The sequence below is a fragment of the Gadus morhua genome, chromosome 3 (genome assembly GCF_902167405.1).
Source record: "Gadus morhua chromosome 3, gadMor3.0, whole genome shotgun sequence".
Classification (NCBI taxonomy): Eukaryota; Metazoa; Chordata; class Actinopteri; order Gadiformes; family Gadidae; genus Gadus; species Gadus morhua.
The window spans coordinates 8649973-8665927 of NC_044050.1; the positions used below are offsets into that span (position 1 = coordinate 8649973).

The window sequence follows — 15955 nt, forward strand, 5'->3', positions numbered from 1 at the left end:
AGTAAATGTGTGCCTATCTGAAACGTTCTGAACATATTAACAAATATTAGTAATGGAAGTAATATGAGTGATATTTTAAACAGTAACATGTATATGTTAAGAGAATACAGATACAATCCTATTAAAATGAAAATACTGAGTAATTATTACTCGTAAATGAAAAGTATTAGATTTAAAAGAGTACATTATTTATTACCTTCAAGTGGTGGAGTCATAAAATATTTGTTACGTCAAGGGGCATTTATTTTGAAAGGAAACTGATGCGTCATCAAGCATCGACTTTGCTTCCTCCCGGAGGTAAACAACCAACCGGTGTCAGAGTTGTATTTATATTTTGAGATGTGTCATTGTATAATATATTTATAATTTGAGCTTTTACAATCAGCCATTACCACATTAGTATAAGCACGAGGGTTCTCACCCATGAGCTCTGAATATTACATGCCCAGAACAGAAGAGATAAAACATGAACAAAAGCAAAAGGGAGGCATGACACCTCCGTAGGAAACCTTTTTCAGAAGTATTTAAATTCACTCTTGCTCTTTCTTTTTGAGTAACTTGATTAGACATACAGCACGGTTGTTATGTATATTGATCTATCCTTTCTGGGGCTTTCAAGTAGAAGTAACAGCCCATGTTCTTGTTACTAGCTACATGGTCAATGTTCTTCAACAGTCTCCTGAGAAACGAAAGAATACCCTCGCTGTGTATACGTATCATCAAGTGCTGTTCACATGCCACGGTGTAGTTCCTGTTGTCTGTGAGCATGTTAGGCCGATAAAGGAATTGGAATGGGGGGGTTCGACCCAGCTGAGTTGATTGCGGGTCTCTGTGGTACCGACGCCGGGAACCCATTCCCCGTTTGGCAGAACGGAACCATCGTGCCCTGCTTCAACCAGCTGGTTTTGGGTGTCTTGCCCCACAGTGGCCTAGCGGTCTGCAGCGCCTTCTACCTGAGCATCCCACGGTAAGAAGGAACACTAGAAGAACCAATTCCAGGGTGTGGAGCTCTATAATGTCTAATTTGTAATCATAAATTATATTCTAGAGATTTTGCATGGTTTTGATAATAGACCGATTCTGACCCACAATTTGTCGTCTTGTCTGCGGCCACCCAAGACAACTAAAACATATGGTTCTGTAAAACCAGTGGTATAAAATTCTAGATGTGATAACGGTGACATTAACAATAATATTCAGCAAAATTAAACACCTCTATGGCAAAAATATGGACGGAAGAGCTTCTATAGTTGAAGGTAGCCACCCCAGCTCCTCTGTGTGTCCTAATTGGTCCTGGTTCCTGATTCGTGGATTCCTCCCAGACGCAGACCCATCCTTCAGTATGGCTGGACCCTCAGGCTGGTCTCGACTCTGCTGTTGGTCCTCCTCTTCACTGTGGACCTGGTGCTGGCGGGCCTCCAACGCCAGGTCCACCTGTACCTGGACTGCCTGGCCGACGGCTGTGCCCTCCTGGCCTGGCTTCTCCACCTCGCTGCCTCCCTGGCTCTCCAGGTGTCCGTGGCGTGGAGCCACAGACGGGGCCCCACGCTGCTGGTTCTGCTGGTTCTCCTCTCTGTTCCTAACCTGGTGTTCACCCTGGTGGCGGGCGCCAGCACCGCTCTGGACCCTACCCGGTCGCTCAGACTAACCCGCTTCATTCTGGCCGCGGCCCGGACGCTCCCTCTTGCTGCGTACCTCCTAGCGTGGGCCTTCCCGTGCGTCTACAGCGGCGCCGCTTATGAGTTACAGATCAACAGCGGCGTCGATGACGGTGGCGCGCTGGAGAGTGCCCCCACCGATACGGGCGCCATGGTGGCGGAGGACGGCAGCGGCTACTTCTCCCGCCTGTTCTATCGCTGGCTGGACCCGCTGCTGGAGCGAGGTCGCCGCGGGCAGCTGGACGGGCTGGGCCACGTCTACCACCTGCCCAGGGCGCTCCGCACCGGCGTGGTCACGAGGCACTTCTCCAGGTGCTGGCAGGCCAGCCAGCAGGGGGCGTCAGCCGGGGTGAGAGGGGGAGGGGCACGAAGAGGGGAGTGGCCCCGACCCGTCAGCCGGCACCTCCCGGCGGGCAGCCGGACCCCCCCTCAGGAGGAGGCGCTGCCGGAGCTGGGCGGGGACGTGCGTCTCTTGGGGGTGCTGCACCGGGCCTTTGGGTGGTGGTACTACGCCCTGGGTGTGCTAAAGCTGGTGGGGAACCTGCTGGGATTCGCCGGCCCCCTGCTTCTCGGCCAGCTGGTGGGCTTCATGGAGGACCCAGACGCCCCGCCGAGTCGGGGGGCTCTGGTCACCCTGGGGCTCTTCTCCAGCTCGCTGCTCTCTGCCTTCCTCAGGAACCTCTACGGCTTTCACGTGTCCAAGGTGGCGTTGTCGGCGCGCGCGGCCGTCGTCACGGCGATCTACGGCAAGGCGCTGCGGGTGGGCAGGGTAGGGCTGGCGCGCTTCTCCCTCGGCGAGGTGGTCAACCTGATGAGCACCGACACAGACCGCGTGGTCAACTTCTGCAATAGCTTCCACGAGCTGTGGAGTCTGCCCGTGCAGTTCTCCATCGCCCTGTACCTGCTGCACCTGCAGGTGGGCATTGCCTTCCTGGGGGGGCTGGGCGTGGCCCTGCTCCTCGTCCCCCTAAACAAGCTGCTGGCCTCCCGTATCCTGGACAACAACAAGCACATGCTCCGGTACAAGGACAGCCGTGTCAAGGTGAGCTCCCTCTACACCGCCGGGCAGGTTACAGTCTACTAACGCACGCAGAGGAAGAGCACTTGTTCTCTGTCTCACCAGAGAGGGCTTCATGCAGTGTCTTCATTGCTTTAGAGCACTGGTTCCCAACCCCTAATTTTAACTTGTTAAAGATTTTGTAGAGACACTTTGTCATATATGATTCTATAGCGTAAAGGTCAGGCATCTCCCTGTATCCAACCTGCGGATCAGGTCACCCTATCCCGAGGGTGGGGTACTGATGTGCTGTGTTTGTGGTGGTCCTCCTGAGACTGTGTGTGTCCTCCGCCCCCAGCTGGTCACCGAGTTGCTGTTCGGTGTCCGCGTCATCAAGTTCTACACCTGGGAGCCCCACTTTGCCCACAAGATCTCAGACTGCCGCCAACGCGAGCTGTCTCACCTGAAGACCATCAAGTACCTGGACGCGGTGTGCGTGTACACCTGGGCCGCGCTGCCTGTGGTCGTCTCCATCCTCACCTTCCTCACCTACGTGCTGCTGGGACACCAGCTCACCGCCACCAAGGTACTCCGTCAGCAGGCCTCAAGACACCAAAATTGCCGCATTTGGAGACCATTTAATCTTTCCTGAGTGGAATTAGTGCCAATAGAGAAAAAATAAAACTATCTATATATAAGTGCTTATTGTGCTGTAACCACGGTAATGCATGATACACATTGAGCTGTAACCGTTGTGATGAATTATGATGTCTGTGATGTAACCATGGTGATGCTGGTTGAGCTGTAACCTTGGTGACACTGTTTGTGATGTAACCATGGTGATGCTGTTTGGGATCTTACCATGGTGATGGTTGTGTTGTAACAATGGTGATACGTGATGGTTGTGCTGTTACCATGGTTATGCGTGATGCTGGTAACCATGGTGATGCTGGTTTTACCGTAACCATGGCTATGCTGACCCCTGCAGGTGTTCACCACCCTGGCCCTGGTGGGCATGCTCATCCTGCCTCTGAACTGCTTCCCCTGGGTGCTCAACGGGGTGCTGGAAGCCTACGTCTCCCTGGAGAGGATCCAGCGCTTCCTTCAGCTGCCCAACCAGGACCTGCAGGCCTACTATAGCCTGGGTAGGCTCAATACTTCATGACATGTATTTATTACATGCACATACAGTAAGGCTGGGCGAAGAATTGAATTTCGATTCTGATTTGGATTTTAGCGTCAAATGATCACAACACAAATATAATCGAGTTTTCAATTTTTTTTTTTTGTTATTATTTTTTTTTATTACATGTTTTACAGAAAGTGCAGAACAGCTGGATACATATCTCTACAACATTTTGGATTTGAACATTTTTCTTTTTGACCATTTTGTGTATTCTTTTAAGTAGAAATGTAATAGTTCTCAGTTAAAAGTGTTCTTTGGGAGAGACATGCTGAATAAATACATCATGTTTTCAAACTCAAAAATAATTGTTTGAATAATCGTTATTTCAATATTGACCAAAATAATCGTTATTATGATTTTGCCCATAATCGTGCAGCCCTAACATACAGGATAGTAAAGTGAAATGAAAGTGGTAATGCTTTACTGGATTCTTCAGAAACAACAGTGTGTATGTCTTAACCCTTCCCCTGTAAAATGTAAAAAAGGTTTCACCTGTTTTAACCCTTCAAATGCAGATGTTAAAGTTCAACTGTGTGTGTGTCTCTGTCACTGTCTCTTCAGCAGCCCCAGAGGACCAGCAGACGTCAGTTCTGCTGAGCGAGGGGTCCTTTTCCTGGCTGGGCCTCGGGGGGCCTGGGGGGTCAGACCCTCCTGGGCCTAGAAGAGATGAGGGCTCTGGAGAGGGGAGCGGGAGCCTTCTGCTGCATGCCTTGGACCTCAGCATACCTAAGGTACACACACACACACACACACACACACACACACACACACACACACACACACACACACACACACACACACACACACACACACACACACACAGAGTGATCTCAGTGTTGCGGTGTGTTGCAGGGCTCTCTGGTTGTGGTCGTGGGGAGAGTGGGCTGTGGGAAGAGTTCCTTACTGGCAGCCATTACTGGAGAACTGACCAGGTAGGCTGCAGTACATCACACTGACAACACCATGACAACACAGTGATGACGCCATCATGACAAGACAGTGATGACGCTACCATGACAACACAATGACAACACCATGACAACACAGTGATGACGCCACCATAACAACACCATGACAACAGTGATGACGCCACCATGACAACACAGTGATGACGCCACCATGACAACACATTGATGACGCCACCATGACAACACCATGACAACACAGTGATGACGCCACCATGACAACACAGTGATGTGTGGTCGTCTAATATAATAATAATATTCTAAATATTGATGCTTTGCGTAGACCTATAGGTTAGGTTCACTTCTCGTTACTCGTTACCCTCTTGTTTAGCTTTTTAAACTTTCTTATCTAACGCGGGCCGCATGTTTCTTGTCTAACAAGCGCCTGACGGTCTCTCCGTCCTGTCTCCCCACACTGTCTTTTATGTTTCTTGGACGGAATGTAACTGGTAATTTCGTTGCTCTGTAACATGTGCAATGACAATAATAAAATTCTATTCTATTCTATTCTTAATGTCCAGTTGTTCTTCAATCTTTGTAGGTAATATTGTAGTGAACATTGTGCTTTGGGTCCAGAACATGCTTGCGGTTGGAGCTGTTGTCATGGGGACCACTGACCTCTAGCCCTACCCCCCCAGGCTGAGTGGGGCGGTCCACGTGGTGGGCCGGGAGGGCGGCTTCGGTCTGGCTACCCAGGAGCCCTGGATCCAGCATGCTACGGTGCGCGACAACATCCTGTTTGGCAGGAAGTACGACTATGTATTCTACCAGGCGGTCGTGGAGGCCTGCGCACTCTCCGAGGACCTCAACGTAAGACGCCCTCCGTCTCATAATTGTTTCATGTTCTTTGCATGTTCGTGTCATGTCGGTCTGGCGTTAGTCTTATGTTGTCTGCTCTATCCCCACTTATCTCTGCAAACGCTAACGCCTAACACACGGTTCACAATAAACAAAAGCAGGGGGAGAAGGGAAACTGTGACAAAATATATAATAAAATATAATAACAAGTATATATGATATCAAAGGATCTAGTAATCCTCCAAACTCTCCATAAAACATGTTAACGGGTTTACCCTCGGCAGACCAAAAGGTGAGAGAGAGCTAGCCCAACAAAACTGGCTTTTACATGTGTCGCAGGCCTCACCTGGCTGAGAACTGATGAGGTGATTGGTGGAATCGGATGAGCTGGTTGGTAGAGGCGGGATGATGATGAAAATGGTTGCAGGTGCCGTTCAATTGACCGGCACCTGCACATGACACTAGAGGGAAAACAAGACAGCAACATACAGGCAGTGGCTGTTACAGTTGTCTTGTCATGGCAGGTGCTGCCCCAGGGAGACCGGACGGAGGTGGGCGAGAACGGAGTGACCCTCAGCGGGGGTCAGAAAGCACGCCTGGCGCTGGCCAGAGCCGTCTACATGGTCAGTACCGCCCCACCAGCCAATAGACCTACAGTCCTTCAACACAGGGGAAGATAGTGTGGTAAGGGTGTTCGACCCTCAACCAAAGAGTTCTGTGTTCGATCCCCAGTGTCCAAACTGTACCTTAAAGAAATAAGAGCCTCTGCAAGAGCATGAGTCAATATACCTGAGTTCACTGCAAAAGCGTGGGTCAATGTATCTTGAGTTCACTGTAACAGCACATGAATCATTGTATCTGAGTTCCCTGTAAGAGCCTATAAATCCATGTGTCCAAAGTGACAAGTGTATAGTCTGTAAAGACTGCAGAGTAGCTTTAAGAATCGTAAGAACAAGGATAGTAACCGGAAAAATATGGATTATTTGTGGTACTGCCAACAGTTACAGTAGATTAATCACATGTCATTGCTTTCTGAATCCCATAACAATGGTACATCGCAGCAAGGTGTGTTCAGGCTGTGAGATTATCACAGATCAGTGCAACTGCTAGTCATCTTGTGAGATGTTCCAGAAGGGGGGGGTCTCCAGAAGTCTGACTCAGTAGCACTTCTACTGCTCAATGCGTCCCATGGTCTACCTTGTCCAATCAGGAGAAGGACATCTACCTGCTGGATGACCCGCTGGCCGCCGTGGACGCCCAGGTGGCTCAGCACCTGATGCAGAAATGCATCATGGGAATCCTGCGGGGAAAGACCAGAATCCTTTGCACTCACCGCATAGAGTTTGTGGAGCGGGCGGACCTGGTGGTCCTCATGGACAACGGGACCATCGTCAAGACAGGTAGACATGATGTTGTGCTGCACCTGTCTCACTTCACTGGCTGCTGAAGACAGACAGGGAAATATGTGGTTATACTGCACCTCTATGAGTTCACTGTGTTGTGCTGAACACAATCATAGCGAAGTTAGTAGTAGATAGAATATAAGGTCTCAGAATCCATCCTTAAAGCTAGGGTAGGCAATTTGGAGAAACCAGCCACGTAACATAGATTTTGAAAGTATCCAACTGAAAATATCCCAACCGTCCCTCTTGGCATCCCACCAAAGCCACACCCTAAAAACAGCATTTTTTCTGCCTAGCCTTGTGGAAGCCTTGTGTAATCATTGGACAGTATTTTGAACAGGCCTGTGACAGCCACAGATACCTTTTGGGTCTGAGCTTTCGATTGATTGATCATTTCTTTTGGGATGTAAAGAGAATTTCAACAAATATGAAAAAAGAAAAAATGCTTCTTAAATAAATTGCTTACCCTAGCTTTAACCACCTGGTGATGTCATCACAGGTACGCCATCGGAAATCCTGCCCCTGGTGGAGGCGGGTCCAAAACAGCACAGGAATGACCGCAAAGCTGAGCAGAAAGGTAACCTTCAAAACCTTTGCCTCCATCACTAGCAACAGAATCTTTATCTCTATATCATCACCATCACTAGCACCAGCGTCTTTATCACCACTATCATCACCATCACTAGCACCAGCGTCTTTATCACCACTATCATCACCATCACTAGCACCAGCATCTTTATCACCACTATCATCACCATCACTAGCACCAGCATCTTTATCTCTATATCATCACCATCACTAGCACCAGCCACTTTATCACCTATATCATCACCATCACTAGCACCAGCCGCTTTATCACCGCTATCATCACCATCACTAGCACCAGCATCTTCATCTCTATATCATCACCATCACTAGCACCAGCCTCTTTATCACCTATATCATCACCATCACTAGCACCAGCCTCTTTATCACCTATATCATCACCATCACTAGCACCAGCCTCTTTATCACCTATATCATCACCATCACTAGCACCAGCCTCTTTATCACCGCTATCATCACCATCACTAGCACCAGCATCTTCATCTCTATATCATCACCATCACTAGCACCAGCCTCTTTATCACCTATATCATCACCATCACTAGCACCAGCCTCTTTATCACCGCTATCATCACCATCACTAGCACCAGCATCTTTAGCACCACTCATCACTTTTACATTAGATCCGTCCACTCAACGACACTCAACACAATCAACGTATTGATTGTAGAGACAGGGCAGTGCCCTGTCTCTACAATCAATACCTAATTAATACCCATAACAGAACAGATTAATAAGAGCCTCACACTGTCTGGCCTGTCCTCTGCTGGGTGGGGCTGCCAGGTGGTGCTGAGGTGGAGCTGGAGGAGGGGGTTTCCAGTTTGGAGGTGGAGGAGAAGTTGGTGATGGTGGAGGAGGACGAAGACCGGTCGGGGGAGGAGCATAAGGAGGCGGGGGGGCTGGCGTGGGCGGTGTACCGGGCGTACTGGCGGGCGGTGGGAGGAGCCCTGGCCGCAACCATCCTACTGTCCCTCCTCCTCATGCAAGGTACGGACCCCACCTGTCCACTCCATCCTTAAAGACATAAAGAAGAGGTCAAAACATGCAAATGAACTTCTCCGTTTGGAGCTACGGGATGGAGGTCCTGCAGGAACCACAGCTGTGCTGTCGTTAGAAAGGAGTCCAACTTTAATGGATCAGTTGACTCAGTTGAACAGACTGCTGATCTTTCAAAAGTGTTTCTCTAATCCTAAAACATTAAAACAATTCCATTTGGATTGGTGGTATGATACAAGCCAGAACTTCCATTTTTTTATCCGAACTGAGTTTTGACCTACACATTTTTGAAGTGCAGTCAATGTGATAAATCTTGATTGTTTGTTGGACATGCAATGTTAGTATGAGGTGTACTATTGACTGTTAAACTTTTAAGTTTAGTATTTTTTTTAACAACTGGCCATATTTGGATAGTGAGTGTGTACCAATCAGCAGTTGCATTCCTCTCTCCCTCAGCTTCTAAGAACGTGTCTGACTGGTGGCTGTCGCACTGGATATCAGAGCTGAGGAACAACGGCTCAGCATGGAGCAATGGTTCCTACACAGAGGCCTACACCTCACCCCACCTGCTGCTCTTCTCTCCTGGGGGACTGACGTAGGTTACCTGGAGTTTGTTAGCGGATCAGTACCGTAGAGTTTACACAGGAAGACGTAGTGACTGGAGTTACAGTCTATGGCGGGTGATTACTGGTCCAATAGGAACACTTGTAGATCATGGAAGTGCTTTTTTAGGTATTATTAAGAGGAAAGAAAAAGTTAATGGGAGCGTCAAGCATCTACTGAATTATTGTCGTTTATTATCAGACCACACCCCTACAATCAATTTCTGATAATCATGATAAGACTTGAGTTAACCAGCAGACTTTAAGATTCATTCTGATATTTAACTGGTGCTGGACCCGTCCCTCTGTGATATGTTGTGGTCCTTCAACGTCCTTGGGTCCTGTTCACGCCTTCTGCTCATGTTAATGCTCTGATACCGTCCGGACCTCCTCCAGGGCCCCGCTGTGTTCCCCGACAGCCTCCCCCTTCTCCAACATCAGCTCGGACGTGAAGTTCTACCTGACGGTGTACGCCTCCATCGCCTCCGCCAACACCCTCTTCACGGCCGCACGGGCCTTCCTCTTCGCCTACGGCGCCATCCGCGCCGCCACCGTCGTCCACGACCGCCTGCTGGGCCGCGTCCTCCAGGTGAGGAGGTCCTCGCTGTCGTAGGTCCTCTGGGGAGCGGTTGGTGTTCGGTCAAAGAGCTAAGCCAGCCAGCTGTCTGGGTACGGCGTGTGTGTGTGTGTGCGTGTGTGTGTGCGTGTGTGTGTGTGTGTGTGTGTGTGTGTGTGTGTGTGTGTGTGTGTGTGTGTGTGTGTGTGTGTGTGTGTGTGTGTGTGTGTGTGTGTGTGTGTGTGTGTGTGTGTGTGGTGTTCTAGACAAAAACGGACTCTTTAAGTTTGCCGGTTTGAAACCCACGGAGTACCCACTGCCCTCGCTTCACCACGAGCAGGGCACCACAAAGGTCCATTCCCAGCTGTTGCACCATCCCATCAACCTGCGTCTCGTCTCCGTCTCCTCCCAGGCCACCATGGGTTTCTTTGACGCCACCCCGACGGGGCGCGTCCTCAACCGCTTCTCCTCGGACGTGTCGGGCGTGGACGACGGCCTGCCCTTCGTGCTCAACATCCTGCTGGCCAACGTGTTCAGCCTGGCGGGCACCCTGGCCGTCATGGCCTGGAGCCTCCCCTGGGTGCTGGCCGCCCTGCTGCCCCTGGCCCTCCTCTACCACCGCACCCAGCGCTTCTACCGCCATTCGTCCCGCGAGCTCAAGCGCCTCAGCAGCGTCACGCTGTCGCCCCTCTACTCGCACTTCTCCGAGACGCTGAGCGGCCTGGCCACCATCCGGGCTAGCCACGCCTCCGCCAGGTGAGGCCACACCCTCTCCTCCTGGTAGGCCACGCCTCCCCCAGGTGAGGCCACACCCTCTCCTCCTGGTAGGCCATGCCTCTGCCAGGTGCGGCCACACCCTCTTCTCCTGGTAGGCCACGCCTCTGCCAGGTGAGGCCACACCCTTTCCTGCTGGTAGGCCATGCCTCTGCCAGGTGAGGCCACACCCCCTCCTCCTGGTAGGCCACGCCTCTGCCGGGTATGCTCCGGTATTATTAGAGAAGTTGCTATTATTATGCCCAGTAGGAAGATTCGGGTGCCACAGCAGTCCAGGACTGTAAAAGATTACGATTTCAAAAATCATATAAAAATACAAGTCACACAATAAGACAAATTATGCAATTTCTACTACATAAATAGGTTGTAGACCTATGCAAAAACAGATGTAAAATAGACCGTGAACCCAGAGGAAAGACACCTGAAGAAGGATGACAGAGGAGGGACCCTCCTACCAGGGATCCACTAGAGCTGCTATTGGTCCAGGGATTCCTTGTCCGTCCACCCCCAGGCATCTGATTGGCTGATCTCCTGCACGTGTTTTGGACCACAGGTTTGAGGAGGAGAGCAAGAGGCGCCTGGACAACAACCAGCGCTGCTTGTTCCTAAGCAACGCCGCCATGCAGTGGTTGGACATCCGCCTGCAGTTGGTCGGGGTCGCCCTGGTTACCGGCATCAGCACCATCGCTGTCCTCCAGCACCGCTACGGCTCTGTAGACCCAGGTGAGCACACGGTCGTCATGGTTTCTGCAGGGGTTGTTGGTTCTATACTCGCCTTCTCCTGATCCAAGCTCCTTAAAGACCTGCATCTGAAGCCTGTGAAATGCTTTAGGTAAAAGAGCCTTTTGAATAACTGTGTGTGTGTGTGTGTGTGTGTGTGTGTGTGTGTGTGTGTGTGTGTGTGTGTGTGTGTGTGTGTGTGTGTGTGTGTGTGTGTGTGTGTGTGTGTGTGTGTGTGTGTGTGTGTGTGTGTGCCAGGTCTGGTGGGACTCTCTCTTTCCTACTCCCTCTCCATCACCGGCCTGCTGTCTGGGCTGATCTTCAGCTTCACCCAGACAGAGATGCAGATGGTGAGCGTGGAGCGGACGGAGGAGTACTCCACCTGCCTGCCCACCGAACCCCAGGACCACAACCCACAGGTCCAACACCCTCCCCACCACAACCAACATTACCACCATGGCCATGACCACCTTCACCATAGCCACACCATAGCCACAATCAACACCAACTCAATCACCCCAACCACAATCACGAAACATCACCACCACTAACACTGCCACCACCATCACCACCACCACCACCACCATTACCACAATCACCAAAACATCACCACCGCCACCACCGCCACCACCGCCACCACCACTGCATATCACACTTTGTTGGTTTGTGTATTGTAGTGTGAAAAAGGCCACCTAGGAACCAGAAACCTCCTCACAGTGCGTGTCCTGGTCCAGGTCCCGGCGTCGTGGCCGGAGCGTGGCCAGCTGGAGTTCAATGGGGCGGTGTTGTGCTACAGGGAGGGTCTGACCAACGCCCTGGACGGGGTCACACTGCGGGTGCACCCGGGGGAGAAGGTGGGCGTTGTGGGGCGCACCGGCTCCGGCAAGTCCAGCCTGTTCCTGGCCGTGTTCCGCCTGGTGGAGCTGAACCAGGGGGCCATCCTGCTTGACGGCCTGGACATCTGCACCCTGGGCCTGGCCCAACTCAGGTAGCTGATGGGGTCTGCTGCTGGGGGGCAGTGAGGGGACAGGTTAGGCTATGCAAGGCTAGGCTATGATAATCTACGATAGGGTAGGTACTTATAGGCTATATATTGCTAGGATGGGCTAGTTTATGCTAGGCAAGCATAGGTAAGGCTATGCTACACTAGGCTTTGTAAGGCTTTGATTGGCTACAATAAAGTAGGAGTATGCTTAGTAATAGGCTATATTACGCTACGATGTGCTATTGTATGCTAGGTAAGTATTGTTTAGGCTATATCACGGCCCGGTATGGGGGGGGGGGGGATGCAGGCGCCCCGACCAACCAGTAGGGGTTGCTAATGCCGCGACCAGGAAACAAACCATTATATGCCTGCCTCACCTGCCTCACCCTATTATTAATAGACAGTAACAGTCCAACATTATAACAACACAACTGTGAAATACTTTGTGAACAACAAGCCAATAAAAACAAAGCTGACATTTTTCATTGTCTTTTAACAGTATGCAATAAGCAAGCATATCATTATTTATTTATTTATATATATATATACTACTTTTTTTTGAAGTAGGCTTTATTTCTCAATCTCTTTGGCATGGTGGCCAATGCTCGGCGGCCTTGTAGCGGTCCGCGGCCCGGTGGTTGAGAACCCCTGGACTAGAGTACAATATGCTCGACTTCTGCAGGCTTTGCTATTGTAGGTTATGGCTACAGTCAATTATGCTAGGCTAGGACAGGCTATGCTAGACTGCCCTCGGCTAGGCTTAACGCTGTGCTTGCTGGCTGGCAGGTCCAGGTTGGCCATCATCCCCCAGGACCCCTTCCTGTTCAGCGGGAGTGTGAGGGAGAACCTGGACCCCTGCGGACGCCATCCTGACCAAAGGCTGCTGGCCGCCGTGCAGGACTGTCACCTGGAGCAGCTGGTGTCCAGGATGGGTGAGGGGGCACCCCTTCAGACAGCACCACAGAACGACCCCACAGATAGAAGGATAGTGTTGTGGTGGTATACTAGTGTATATTAGTGTTATTGTCATGTGGGCGGACTAGGGGTTTGGACTCCCAGCTCTGAGGACATGAGTTCAGACCCACATTATCCAGAGTCTAGCTGTAGGCTTCCTAGAGGAAGCTGCCCCCTAATCTCCAGACCATCGGCTAACGCTGGTTATTGTTTACCATCCGATAAGCACATGAGACGACGTCTACAAGTGGATGGTTCATAAGTAGCCCGCTTACTATTTATGCGCGTGTGTGTGTGTGTGTGTGTGTGTGTGTGTGTGTGTGTGTGTGTGTGTGTGTGTGTGTGTGTGTGTGTGTGTGTGTGTGTGTGTGTGTGTGTGTGTGTGTGTGTGTGTGTGTACGTGTGTGTTCCAGGTGGTCTGGATGCAGAGGTGGGGGACCGGGGCAGTCGTCTGTCCCTGGGCCAAAGGCAGCTGCTCTGTCTGGCCAGAGCTCTGCTGACCGAGGCCAACGTAAGACCTGACCTCATGGTGTCCCCACACAGCTCAATACCAAAGACATGAACCAGGTGTAGCCTGGCCCATGTTCCTCTGCGTTCTCCCCTGTTCCTCTGCGTTCTCCCATGTTCCTCTGCGTTCTCCCATGTTCCTCTGCGTTCTCCCATGTTCCTCTGTGTTCTTCTATGTCCTTCCATGTTCTTCTGTGTCCCCATGTTATTTTGTGTTCTCCCATGTTCTCCTGTGTTCTTGCAGCTCTCTAGCCTTACCTATGCTTGCTTAGCACAAACTAGCAGAAACTAGCACATCCTAGCATTATATGGCCCATTATTACCTTCCCTAGCATATATTATCATGGCCTAGCCTAGCACAGCTCTTCTTTTCAGCTCTGTGTATTGAGCTGGTTTTGTAGGTTGTTGGTAGACCTGTTGCTGTTTCTGTAGGTTCTGTTTCTGTAGTTTCTGTGTATACACCTGGTTCTTGTTCCATGTACTGATGGTGTGTTGTATTGGTTCTGGTTCTGCAGGTTCTATGTACTGACCTGTGTGTGTTGTATTGGTTCTGGTTCTGCAGGTTCTATGTACTGAGCTGGTGTGTTGTATTGGTTCTGGTTCTGCAGGTTCTGTGTATAGATGAGGCCACAGCCAGTGTAGACCAGCAGACAGACCGACTGCTGCAGGAGACCATCAGAGACAAGTTCAGAGACAAGACGGTCCTGACCATCGCACACAGGTAGGGCTGTACATACATGGTTTCTACTGTATACATTATACACCGGTAGGGCTGTACATACATGGCTCCTACTGTATACATTATACACAGGTACAATGTAATAGAAGTAAAATAAAGAGTATACTGCAGTCCTAATCCCTACCTACTTCTTAAGTACATGTATTCAAACTCACTGTCTAACCCCTACCTGCTCCTTAATGATCTGCGTCTGAAGCCACTGTCTTACCCCTGCATGTTCCATAATGACATGTATCTGACCTCACTGTCTAATCCCAGCTGCTCCTTAATAATCTGTATTTGAACTCAGTGTGTGTCACTTTGGATAAAGTGACTGCTAAACGACTAAATTGTTGTAGACTGTCGGAAGCCTAGAGCCGATAGTTTAGCTTACAATATCGGCAAATAACAGTCATTTCAACAACACCTTTTTCTTTGTCTACATAAGTGTATGGAAATAATGGGCTTGTGTGCGAGCGAAAACACATGCGCACCTTTGAACTTAAATAAAGGAGCTTCTGACATTTATAAATAGCCCAACAACATCTTGTCTTGTTCAGGCTCGCGTTAGCTCGGTTGCCCTCAGGCTCAAAATGGCTTTCTGTGTCCTATACCCAGGATCAACACCATCATGGACTCAGACCGCGTGCTGGTGATGCATGCTGGGAAGGTGGTGGAGTTCGACGCCCCGGCTGCCTTGCTCCAGAACGACCAGTCTCTTTTCAGCAGGCTGGTTGGGGGGGCAGACGAGTGAGGAAGAGGAGGCAGGAGTGGTCCTGCCGAAGGACATCGTTATCTGACCAATCACAGCGTCTGTGGTCCAAACTACTTCTGGCAGGCAAGCTAAGCCAACCAATCAGTTTGCAGGTTTGAGTCCTCAGCTGGTTCCAAACAGTCTGAGCAAGAAGCATAATACAGAACAACATTTGAGAACAATAAGAAATGCAAACATAAATCCACTGTCCTTTTACACAATGAAAAACAAAGACTGGAGAGAGACTCTGATCCGTTACATCTAACATCTACGCCTGAACACTACCTCAAGAAGATGTACTGCAGGTTTCCTGGCCGGGAGCATCCACTGCGGTGGCACTGTCTGGTATCGAGGCAACACCTCAACACTTACTGAACAGGCCAGCTGCTCTAGAGAGAAGGATTGACTGGTGTCTTGCTGTGCTTACCCTCTCCCATAAGAGGGCTGTACAGGCCGACTGTCGGCCGTTCAAACAGTCTGGGCTCTGGGTTTTATGTGTTGAAACGCAACTTCAAATGAAAGACTTGTTTTGTCAAATACTGCAGATCTGAAATATAGATAGAGATTTATATCTATAAGATAAAGGGATAGTTGTTTCGGACACAGAGTCTTCTTTATTGGGCACTCAACCTTCCAGACACTACACAGCTAGCTTTAACACTACTTTCAACCAACTATTAAAAACAGGTTTGAAATCATAAGAAGTGTGTGTGTTCAGTATCTCTATTGACATGTTTGCGTGACATGCTGACAAATCTTCTAATAAAATAGTGGAC

The 15955-nt window shown here is 50.1% G+C and overlaps 1 protein-coding gene across 4 annotated transcripts; it reads left to right on the top strand.

The window, feature by feature from the left end:
• The first annotated feature begins 258 nt into the window (after positions 1 to 258).
• On the top strand, positions 259 to 15877 carry abcc10 (ATP-binding cassette, sub-family C (CFTR/MRP), member 10). 4 transcript variants are annotated; one of them, XM_030350450.1, is made up of 21 exons: positions 260 to 967; positions 1323 to 2700; positions 3014 to 3241; positions 3644 to 3800; positions 4403 to 4572; positions 4694 to 4773; positions 5445 to 5616; positions 6129 to 6227; positions 6815 to 7004; positions 7507 to 7584; positions 8397 to 8600; positions 9066 to 9204; positions 9608 to 9800; positions 10180 to 10523; positions 11095 to 11264; positions 11520 to 11680; positions 11939 to 12249; positions 13033 to 13178; positions 13614 to 13711; positions 14316 to 14428; positions 15044 to 15877. In XM_030350450.1, exons 1-21 carry the CDS (start codon positions 792 to 794, stop codon positions 15177 to 15179), a joined length of 4743 nt encoding a protein of 1580 aa, XP_030206310.1. In that variant the 5' UTR covers positions 260 to 791; the 3' UTR covers positions 15180 to 15877. The 4 variants fall into 4 exon arrangements, 3 of the variants coding, with proteins under 3 accessions (XP_030206310.1, XP_030206311.1, XP_030206312.1); XM_030350451.1 differs by having other exon boundaries at positions 4406 to 4572; XM_030350452.1 differs by having other exon boundaries at positions 261 to 967; positions 11996 to 12249.
• The last annotated feature ends 78 nt before the right edge of the window (positions 15878 to 15955 follow it).

Bases quoted from the DNA above. Each gene is read 5' to 3' on its own strand.
- abcc10 (XM_030350450.1), top strand. From the start codon at position 792: ATGGGGGGGTTCGACCCAGCTGAGTTGATTGCGGGTCTCTGTGGTACC. The intron at 9,205-9,607 runs GTAGGTTACCTG...GACCTCCTCCAG, and splicing joins TTCTCTCCTGGGGGACTGAC to GGCCCCGCTGTGTTCCCCGA. The intron at 11,681-11,938 runs GTCCAACACCCT...TGTGTATTGTAG, and splicing joins CCCAGGACCACAACCCACAG to TGTGAAAAAGGCCACCTAGG.